This window comes from Colobus angolensis, unplaced genomic scaffold (assembly GCF_000951035.1).
Source record: "Colobus angolensis palliatus isolate OR3802 unplaced genomic scaffold, Cang.pa_1.0 Scaffold158, whole genome shotgun sequence".
Lineage (NCBI taxonomy): Eukaryota > Metazoa > Chordata > Mammalia > Primates > Cercopithecidae > Colobus > Colobus angolensis.
In genome coordinates, this window is record NW_012114688.1 from 8,833,310 (window position 1) to 8,845,326 (window position 12,017).

General features: G+C 34.0%; 1 protein-coding gene across 1 annotated transcript in view; it reads right to left on the reverse strand.

The window, feature by feature from the left end:
• The window catches only part of LRRIQ3 (leucine-rich repeats and IQ motif containing 3), a 173,111-nt gene that overhangs the window by 120,783 nt on the left and 40,311 nt on the right, over positions 1-12,017 (reverse strand). Inside the window, exon 4 of the mRNA XM_011936917.1 lies at positions 8,763-8,896. Within this exon, the coding sequence (XP_011792307.1) occupies positions 8,763-8,896 (134 nt within the window). The remainder of the gene's footprint in view (positions 1-8,762; positions 8,897-12,017) is intronic.

The following is a 12,017-nucleotide window of genomic DNA, read 5'->3' on the forward strand; positions in this document are numbered from 1 at the left end:
TTTGAGACAGAGTCTGGCTCTGCTGCCCAGGCTGGAGTACAGTAGCCGGATCTCAGCTCACTGCAAGCTCAGCCTCCCAGGTTTATGCCATTCTCCTGCCTCAGCCTCCCAAGTAGCTGGGACTACAGGCGCCCGCCACCTTTCCTGGCTAGTTTTTGTTTGTTTGTTTTTTTTATATTTTTAGTAGAGACGGGGTTTCACCATGTTAGCCAGGATGGTCTCGATCTCCTGACCTCGTGATCTGCCTGCCTCAGCCTCCCGAGTAGCTGGGACTACAGGCGCCCGCCACCACTCCTGGCTAATATTTGTATTTTTAGTAGAGAGGGGGTTTCACCATGTAAGTCAGGATGGTCTCGATCTCCCGACCTTGTGATCCACCCGCCTTGGCCTCCTAAAGTGCTGGGATTACAGGCGTGAGCCACCGCCTCCGGCTGGTACACTTAATCTCTACAATTTTCTATGCTTATCATTATACAGGCAGCAAGAAAATTCTAAAAAAACTCCATATGAAATAAATAAATTTTTCTCTTTTTATCTACTCTTTTTCTCTGATCAACCATGAAAGATTCTAAATCATGATAAATGAAACATTTTAAAGTATTTTTCAAACCCAATTAATTTGATATTTGATAACACAGGTTGTTACCCTGACAATTACAGTAGAGAATAATGATTTTATGTCAAAATGCTAATCATTTCAGGAAAGCTTTCCAATATCAACACAATGTCCGTAAAATAAAGTGAAAGTGTCAGAAAACTTAAAAATTTAATTTAAAAGGCATGCGTTATTGATAAAAACATGTTTTGGATACAGTTTTAACTGTTAGTCTGAGAGGGATTTCCTTATATGTGACTTAATGCCTTTCTCTTGTCTCTAGAATTCTCTCTGCTTTTGTCTTTTGTCAGTTTAACTATACTGTGCCATTGAGAAGACCTTTTGGGGTTGAATCTTTTTGAGGACTTTTAAGCTTTCTGTATGTGGGTCTATATGTTTTGCAAGACTTAAGATGTTTTCAGCTATTATTTCATTAAATAGGTTTTCTACATCTTTGTCCATCTCTTCTTCTTCTGAGTCTTTCAAAATGTGAGAATTTGGTCACTTTAAATTTCTCATTCAAGAATTCATGAATTGCTTTTCTGATTTCTTTGTATTGCTTAACTGTGTATATCTCACTGAGTTCCTTTAAAATCATTAAAAAAAATTTTCAGGCATTTCAAATACATTTTTTTCCTTTGGAATCTGTTTATAGAGAATTATTGTGTTTCTTTGGAGGCATTATGTTTCCTGCTTTTTCATGTTTCTTGTTTCCTTACATTGACATCTAGGACATCTGGTGTTAACAGTTGCTTCTTCTAAATTTTGTAGGGAAGTATTTTTTGTTATAGACGTATCTATGGTGTTGGTTGGATAGGGTGTTTTGACTTTGAATCTGATAGGTGTAGTGGAGTAGTCTCAGCATAATTTATTTGACCATAATTAGCATAATATAATTCATCCTTCAACATAACATGATCATGCGAGTAACACCAGGGAACAAAAGCCATGTGGATCACCTATGAATTCTACCTACTATATGTGAGATAAGCTCAAATAAGATCAAATCTTAGTTACCCTGAAACCATGTGAAGTGAGGACACAACTGGCTTATAATAGGCACACATTTTCATCAACATGGTTCGGGGCAAAAGTGAGGAATGCCCATGGTGTTATTTTCCTCTTTTATTCTGTTACTATAAGTGATTTTCTAATGTTAAACTAACCTTGTACTCCTGGAATAAACTTAAATTGGTTATAAGGTATTATTATTTTTTCTGTATCATTGGATCTAATTTTCTAATACTGTATTCATGATTTTTACATTTGTATTCATGATACTGACCTGAAATGTTCTTTCTTGTAACGTCTTTGTAAGATTTTAGTATTAAATTTTTGTTGATCTCTCAAAATAATATGTAAAGTGTTTTCTTTTGCTCTCTGGGAAATTTATGTAAGATGGCATTATATTTTCCTTACATGTATAGAATCATTCATCTGTAAATTCATCCAGGCTCAATGTCTCTTTGTGAAAAGGATTTCAATAATGTGTTCAACTTTTTAATGTATGTACAACTATTTAGTATTTTTATTTCTTCCTTTGTCAGCTTGAAAATTGTTTCTTCACAGAATTTTTTCATATCACATAAAAAAATTGTAATTTTTGGTATAAAGTTGTTCTTTATTCACTTTAATATCTGTAGTCCTATAGCAATGTGCCTTTTTAAATTCTTTATGTTGGTAATTTATATTTTTACTTTCTCTTTGCTTTATCAGTCTTGCTGGAGTACTACCAATTTCTCTCCATAAATAATGAACTCTTAAATATATTAATTTTTTCATGTGCATTTTCTCATGTTTATTGTATATTTATATTCCATTTCATTCATTTCTGATACTACTTTTCTTATTCCCCTTTGCACTGTTTGGGTATAACTTCTGCTATTTTTCTATCTTCATGAGACAGATGCTTAGATTCTTAATATGCTAGCCTTTCTCCTTTGTTCATACAGGCATTTGTAGCTGCTGGCAATAATTATTATTTTGTCTTTTGCTTTCAAATATTCTGTGTCAGAAACTGCCTGACACCACTCAATTCCAATTCTCTTTTTAATACTTAGTAACAGTAGCCAAATTTCATACAGGTGACAAAGATAACAGAAAAAAGACCCTGTTTCTTAGCTGCCAGTGTACCCATACAACTAAATTCTAGCCAAGGAAATGTAGGAAAGGGGAATTCTGGCCAAGGAAATGTAGGAAAAGGGAAATGCAGTAAATCCAATAAGGGTGATTAAAACTGCTGTTATAATGGGGAGATGTGCCCCTTTCTGCCATTCAGTATTGCCTGTCTTCGAGCATACAATCAGATGTAAAGATTGGAACTCTGGCAGCCATTTTGAGCATAAATGACCTTGAAGATAAAACACGCAAATTAGAAAGGTAGATTGAAAAGTTAGAGGAAGGTTGGGTCCTTGATTTTGTGCCTTGATTTTGGCCTTTTGTCACAGGCCTGGACTTCTTGAACCACAGACTCTTCTCACATTAAAAACAAAACTTCTAGGCCGGGCGTGGTGGCTCAAGCCTGTAATCCCAGCACTTTGGGAGGCCGAGATGGGCAGATCACAAGGCCAGGAGATCGAGACCATCCTGGCTAACCTGGTGAAACCCTGTCTCTACTAAAAAATACAAAAAACTAGCCGGGCGAGATGGCGAGCACCTGTAGTCCCAGCTACTCAGGAGGCTGAGGCAGGAGAATGGTGTAAACCTGGGAGGCAGAGCTTGCAGTGAGCTGAGATCCAGCCACTGCACTCCAGCCTGGGCGACAAAGCGAGACTCCATCTCAAAAACAACAACAACAAAAAACAAAACTTCTGCCAAGTTTAAGCCAAGATATTGGGGATCCCTCTTACCTAGAACTGAATTGAAAAAGTAAAACATACAAATACATTATTTCTTCTTCTTTTAATTATCAAATTTACTAAAACTTTCAGGAAATTGTCATATATAGTGATGATTATGTGCCTCCTTCTCTTGCTCCTCATTGGATAAGATAACGTACTATTTTGCTATTATTTTCCAATACGTATATTAATGTATTTTAATCATATTTACTGGAAAATGCAGCCTAAGTATCTTAGACTTTTCATATAGTAAACTCTCGCTTCTGCTAAAACCTAGTTTATTACAGCCCTAGCATTTAGATGGTTCCTACATTAACACTACCTGCAAAAAGAAATTTGCAACCATACAATCAGACAATCAGAGTTAAACATTTTTCTTGGAAAATAAGCTGAAATTTATCTTTCTACAACTTTCACTCACTATACCTGATTTTTTTGTCTATTTTACATACAGAAAATATTCAACAATTTGAGGTCAACCATTTGAATTGCCTTAAATTTACTCTTGTGATACTTAAATATCCAAGTTCCCCTAATCATACCTCTGATGATATAACTATAGGATATTTCATTTATCCCCACCTTATATGTTTTAAGAAATAAATATTTATTTAATAAAAATCACCTAAAATGTGAAAGTCACAGAAATTTAGTTTGTCAGACATAGTTATTGAATGATGCTTTTTTTTCTTCTTGTTTTTTTTTTTTTTTTTTGAGATGGAGTCAGCCTCCCAAGTAGCTAGGACTACAGGTGTGCACCACCACGCTCAGCTAATTTTTGTATTTTTAGTAGAGAGGGGTTTCACCATTTTGGCCACAATTCTCTCGATCTCTTGACCTCGTGATCCGCCCACCTCAGCCTGAATAATGCTTTTAACATGTAAACACTACTTTTTAAAGGCACTGTGGAATAATAGTTATGGCAGTGACAAAGTTTTCTAATTTCTCCAGATTCCTTCATAAAAACAGACATAACAACTAGAAGGCAAAATTTTTGAATTTCTACAACAGTACCATGTGACAAAGTATCCTCAGGAAATCCAAATGTGAATGAATGGGGAAAAAGCATTGACAACTGTAAGCCCACTGCTGTGTTAGCAATTATTCAGGAGGAAACAGATGACAGTAATGAGGCATTTATTTGATGGAAGAAACAAAACAAATAGTAAGAAGAGGAGCTAAATTCGGAGGGGGGGATGGGCATTACTGTGTGACTACAATAAATCAAAAAATCTATGGTAAGATCTAAAGGATATGAAGCATTCTGGGACTCTACACCCCCAAAACTAACCAGCCAAAACTCTCTTACAGGTCAAAGCCCAAAGTGAGGAGAATTTCCTTGGAATAGAATCCTAATTGATTAGCAGAGAAAAATAGTGAAAAGAGACAGAAAAATATCCACATTAACAAGGAAGTAAAGGAACCAGAGCCAGAGATACCATAAAGAGAACCATGATATTGTGAATACTACACAAACACAATAGGAGTAGTTTTAAATCCTGAAAAAAGAAAAGCTTCTTCTTAAAGTTCAGAAAAACTAATTTTATAGAACCAGCAATACAGAAAAAACACTATCTCACCCTTTAAAGAATAATAATAAAAAGAAAATAAAGAGCATAACAACATCATCGTAGACAATGAAAGCAGGCCAGAAAGTGAAGCTTATAAAAAATAAAAATAAAATTATAACCTATTATTTCAAAATGAACAAAAAGATAGCAAGAAAATTATATGACATATAAGAGCAAATTTAGAAATGCAGATAGAAATCAGAAAAAAATCAGTATTTAAAAACTCATTTTATATGTAAAGACTAAACCAGAAGGATTATAATTATAAATGAAAACAACAAAAAATGTCCTAAGTGAAATAGACTAAAATAAGAAATATTTTTAAAATTAAAAAGAAAATCAGTAGAAAAAGAACTACTGTCACTATAAATAAATATGAATAACTATTCAATAAAGTATTTTGACAACATATCTCCAGTCTAATAATGATTTAAAAAATCCTGCAACAAATCTTGAATTGTATTAAATACATTGCTGATAGTCGTATGTAATAGCGATTTTGAAACTCTTTTATGTATATTGTAGGATTAAGCTAATGAGTAAAATTAATAATGTTGGCAACCAAAATTCGAAGGGAAGTATAATTTTGAATGAAAGCAGTGAAGAACCTTCTGTGTTGGATTAACATTTGAGGTGTTAACATGAATTTATGATGGAAAGAATAATTCATATTCTGTCTGCTGAAATAGGCTAAAATAATGATACCCCAATAGCAATGAATACATCTAGTTTCTATATCTTAGTTTCCAAATAGCATTCCTTACTGAAAGAACTAGAGCTGTTTGGAAAAGCTGACTTCAGGAGTGTTGTTTGAAAAGTAAAAGGAGCATGGAATTTGGAAAATGTTAAACACCAGAATCTGATATGTATTTACATGCAGTTTCATCTTCTCATAACTGACCACAAATGCCCAACACAAAATAGCTGTCTGATATTGATTCATATATTAGCTTCCCCTCCAAGTTTAAAGTCTCAATGTTTCATCTGTAAAACAGAAAATACAGAAAGACTCAAAAGCTCTGTTTTATTAAATAATAAAATGGATTAATGTACCTAATATGGTGCTTTACATATATTGCACATTCAATAAATGTTTGTTTCCTATATTCTTTTCCATTCTTTTTCCTTTTTTACAACCCATCAACGCAACCAATAATCCTCCCTATGATCTCAATATAGCTGCCTTTACATAGGTTTAGGAGGCTATCAATCTAATCACATTTGATTCTAAGAATAAAAGTATACTTTCCTTATATGCAATCACCCACACTAGAAATACTACCACTCTAAAAGATAATAGCATTAATCATAATAATTTTATAAATTTTAGCCAGACATATTTCAAGTACTTTTAGTTGAAAATTTCAAAGTACAAAATATTTGGGTGTGGGGAGACATTTCTCATGCGTATAAATAGACGCACAAAAGGACTAATCACTCAGACACTAGGTTGTGGGAATCTATAGTTGTCTCTGAGGGGAGCTCTTCATATTTCCTAATTCTTACTTTCACCTTTCCATGAATGAATCCAGATCTGATTTCAGCTCCCACTGTCTCTCCATTTATTGATGTATTAATCAATTCAGAAAATATTTTGAGCACCTAACATGTGTCAGGCATTCTGTTACATGTTAAAGATACAGAGTGGAAAACAGAGATACAGTCTCATACAGTTTATAGTACATATGGAGATATAGTTAATTATAGAGATGACTATAATAGAGTATGGTAAGAGCTTGTGATGTGAGTAAAAGTATGTGAAACACATCAAAGAAGCAATATTCCAAACATTTGTCCTAAACAAATTGAAAGCCACTGAAGGACTTCAGGTTGGTGAATAAAATGATTAAATTTGTATTTTTGAAAGATTACTCTGTGCATGCTGGAAGGGAGCAAGAAATCCAAGGGAAATTTCCCATGGTACCAAACAACACAGAGAGCATTAAATATAACAACAATAATAATTAAATTTTTAAGGCCAGGTGTGGTGGCTCACGCCTGTAATCCCAGTACTTTGGGAGACTGAGGCAGGCAGATCAGGAGGTCAGGAGATTGAGACCATCCTGGCTAACACGGTGAAACCCCATCTCTACTAAAAATCCAAAAAATTAGCCGGACATGGTGGCGGGCGCCTGTAGTCCCAGCTACTTGGGAGGCTGAGGCAGGAGAATGGCGTGAACCCAGGAGGCGGAGCTTGCAGTGAGCCGAGATCGTGCCACTGCACTCCAGACTGGGAGACAGAGCGAGACTCCATCTCAAAAAATAAAAACCAAAAAATTAATAGCTAATAAGAATGTAATATCTACTTTTGCTAGGTGCTAAGAGCATTATATTGATCATCTCAATTCCCACAAAAAATAGAAATAAGTACTGTTATTAGCCCCTGTTCTTTACAGTTTTACAGATAAAGAAATTCAAGCCCAGCGTAGGTAAGTAATGTGCCTAATAGAACAGAGCTTTAAAGAGGGAGAAAATACAAATCAGTTTGTCTTGAACCCTGTCATATATTATTATTGAAATCTCTTCCTGCAAAACTCTCAAATTCTATTCATACATGCTTAGTTTTTAAAGATTCTTCCCATAAACAAAGTTTTTATCTCATGTTATATGAGCGTCAGTGAGGACTTTCATTCTACCAGAGAAAAAAATCCCTGAGGTATAAACCAAAAACAATATCCTTTAATTAGACCTGTATTTAATATAAACAGCACATTAAATTCAAATGCAAAATAAAGACAGAATTAATATTTTAAATAGGCATTTTCAGCAACTGCCTGATTGATTCTTTTGCACCTCCTTTACTCAGTTAATTTGACTTGTCTCCAATGTGAAATTATGTTCTCTCATATTTTGACCTCAGTGTGAAAATTATGTGGAACCACTTCCTCAGAAGTCAGAGGCACTGTATTTATGGTCAGTTTTGCTACTTATTCCTCATACTTGTTTCTCTTTATCAGGACTATTGCCACCTATGATTTAGCATATATTGGTTTATGCTGGAGGGCATTGTGTCTCATTGTGTCTATCTTACCACAGAATGTTGAATCTCATTTCAGTGAAACTTCCTAATCTAGCTTTACCAACAAATATCCATTTTCTTATTCCAGATCTATGTTAATCCTATCTATATTTTAGGGCCAAATTTCATTTCTATCTTCTGAATTTTACTATTTAGAATAAGCTATATGAAAATTTTCATTTAGTTTTTCATATGTTTGACGTTTGGTATGACCAATACTATAAATTGATGAGAGTATCCTATCTTATCTCTGCAAGTACAATGTTAAGAAATTCTAGCAAAAAAAAAAAGGTTTTCGTTTATTTGCAAAGCTTAGCTACTGCAAAGGAATGCAAGGAACAAGAAAAAAGTAAAAGATAACTAAATAAAGGACAATATAGATTGATGTGGTAGCAGATGTCTCAGCAAAATTGTATTTGTATCTAAACAAAATATAAAATCTTCCATATATGTTCCATGTTTTATATTTCTATTGTATCCCATTTTATAATCCATGGCTTACATTTGTATTTATATGGTAAATTGAAAAGAAAAAAATAAAATATCAAATGTTAATTATTCTAAATATTATATTACTATAGAGTCTGTGGTATTTTTCTTAAAGTTAGGTTAAACAGACTATACCATTTTGATGATAGAGAATACAAAAATGCAAATTATTGGAGAATTGACTTTTGATCACTTATTTCTTCACCTTCTTATTTCAATATTCAAATGGTAAAGAAAACAAAACATACCTCAAATTTTTTCTAACTAAGAAACCACGTATCCATCTTTGAACAATCAAAACTGGTGAATTATGAGCCAGAATTGCATTAATTTTTGAAATAATATATTGAATATTATTAATTTCCTCTTCATAGGTTGTTCCCTGTATAAAGAAAATATAATTAATAATTTTTAACTTTCATGAAAGTATTTCCAAAAGATATTTTAAACTTGGTAATCTATTGGTATAAATAAACTAATAAAATGTTCACAAGGTCTTATAGGCATTATAGTTAAATTATGATATCATTGGATGCTTGTCCCCTCCAAATCTTATGTTGGAATGTAATCCCCAATGGTAGAGATAGGGGTTTGTGGGAGGTATTGGATCATGGGGGCCGTTCCCTCCTGAATGGCTTAGTGTCATCCCTTTGATGATGAGTGATTTCTTGCTCATATAGTTCACATGAGATCTGGTTGTGGGACCACCCCTTCTGTCTCCTGCTCCCTCTCTCACCATATGACTTGCCTGCCTCCCATTCACCTTCCACCATGATTGTAAGCTTCCTGAGGCCCTCACCAGAAGCAGATGCCAGCACCATACTTCCTATATACCCTGTAGAACCATGAGTCAAAATAAACCTCTTTTCTTTATAAATTACCCAGCCTCAGGTATTTCTTTAGAGCAATGAAACTGATTAATAAAAATAATTAATATATTTTTATTATTAGAGTAAAAGAACAATAATTGTAGCATCAAATAATTTCAATTCTCTACACAAAATTTAAGATTATTGATGATAACTTTTTCCATCAAAGATTATTTTCCCAATCTGATATATATGTATAAAACTTTAACCATAATCATTCTGCTCTCTAAATGGTAGTGACATGAACAGGTGTTCAATGAAACTGCAAATACTCTGTCAGTCCCCATAAAGAAAAATGATATATTTTGATTCATAAAATAATTTATAGTAGTTAAAAATTTTGTTGTAGCTTAACTAGAACGTTGGACACTTTTATTGGAATGCAGCAAATTATCTTGGAAAATATCCTATATTGCCTTTGAGAAAGATCTCCTTTCCTGAAAACTTTTAGATTTGAAATTGTAGGCTCAGTATATTTCATTGACAACTTGACTGGTTAGAAATAAGGTCACTATTTATGTTCTGAATAGAAGATAACACATTAAAAATACTCACAATTGCATTCTTTATGAAGCACCTCTTCTGAAGATTATCAGCCCTATTACACTTAGAACATACACCTTTTCCGCATATACACTCAATAATAAAGTATACAGGAAACAAACAAACAAAAATCACGACACCTTGTGGATTAGTGCTACTTCCGATTTATACTTTCAAACACTCATTGCTAATTAGAAACTTCTTTCCTTGTCTCTTGATTCTATTCCTAACATTAGCTACTGAAAACCTTTGACACTATTTAATACTCTTCCAGTCCATTCCCTGGAGCTTCCTAAATACCCTGCTTCTTTTTTCACAGAGAAACTAGAGCCATCAAGTTGAACTCCATCAATTAACTCCATTCTCTGTAAATTTAATTATATTCCTATCTATACTGAGTAGAAGTGCCTTCTACTCAAACTTAAAACAAGAAGTATCACTCTATTTGTTGAAGATTGGCACTCTGTCACTGTTATGAGTCTAACATTTATTTTCTAAGACTCTCCTTCTGCTAGCACTATCCGTTCATTTATAAATATAACTTTACCTATCCTTAAATCCCAATTCTGAAACCTTTTATATCTAACTTTCATGAAGAGCCCAAAATCTAGAAACAGAATTCCACATTTTTTTCTCCCACTTTCTTTTTTTTCTGTATCTCATTCCACCAGCTTCTATCCCTATCATCCAAGGGCATTTTTTTAGAGTTAACATTGGACAGTCCCTCCTTGAAATACTTGCCTTAGATTCTGTACTACACTCCTTTCAGTTTTTCTCTAAAGTTTGTTTGCTTCTACACTTAAAAAAAAAAAAAAACTATACATACCATGTTTATCACTTCACTGTTACATTGAAAGAACTTTCCCCATGTTGCTTTTTAATCTCTACGCATTCTCCAAATGACCACTTCTAAATTCATAGCTTCAACACTCACCTTTGTGCTACAGACTCTCAGATTTCTATCTTTATGCCTGACCTCTCTCCTGAGCTACATAACAATATAGTCATACTGATATCTAACTAAATACAACTTTCCCAAATATGAATCTTCTTTCCCAACCTGCTTTCTCATATACTCTACCTTAGTAAATGGTACCGCTGGCCACAGTTGCCTAAACCAGAAACCCTGGAACCGTCCTAGGTTCGCGTTTCTTTTATGCTTCCCTGCATGCAAATGTTACTAGATTCAGTACATTCAACATCCCAAATATCAGTCTTACCTCTCTTTGTCTTCTATTTTCTGCCATTGTTTTTACCATGTCTTTATCATCACTTCCCTAACTTACTAAAATTCTCCTAATTTATATCTTCATTAATTCCTGTTCCCCCACTCCCTCCAAACCATAAAATGCACTATTGCTAGATTGAGCATTCCAAAATGTAAATCTTATCATATAGCATTCTGGATTAATATATTGCATTGGCTTACCACTGAAAGACAAATTACAAATTTCTTGATTTGCCACACAAAGTCCTTCTTGATCTAGCCCCATCCTAGCTCCTTAATCTCATCTCCATTCATCCTACATAGAATTACCTGATAATCAAACTTAAATGCTTTTTACAAATGCCATCTGTATTTCTTGAACTGCCTTTCTCAATGATTTGTCTCACAATTTTAGTCTTTGGGAGACTCAGTTCCTTCCCCCAAGAAGACTTACTTGATGTTTATCTGCATTCAGTGACTTTATACAATATTATCCTGTGTCCTGTGAAATAGTTAATTTGTCACACTCGAAAATGTTAAGTTTTAGCTGACCCCTGTGTTCTTTGAAAACACTGAAAGTTAAGAAATCTCCCCAGTCCTTTGTTTCAGGAAATGGCTTACTGAAAAGATGCACCCTGTTCTTTATGACTGACTTGAATAATACTTTTGGATGTCTTTCTTGTTTATCTCTAACAAGGCCTGACAGAGACCTTCCAAATTCGCATTCTTCCCTTTTTTAACAATTAGCTGAAAGGTTTCGTCCCTATTGATCAATTCGAACAAAATATTTGTTAGCCAAACTTTGGTTAAGATTAAGCTGGAGGCGTCACGCTACCTGACTTCAAACTATACTACAAGGCTACAGTAACCAAAACAGCATGGTA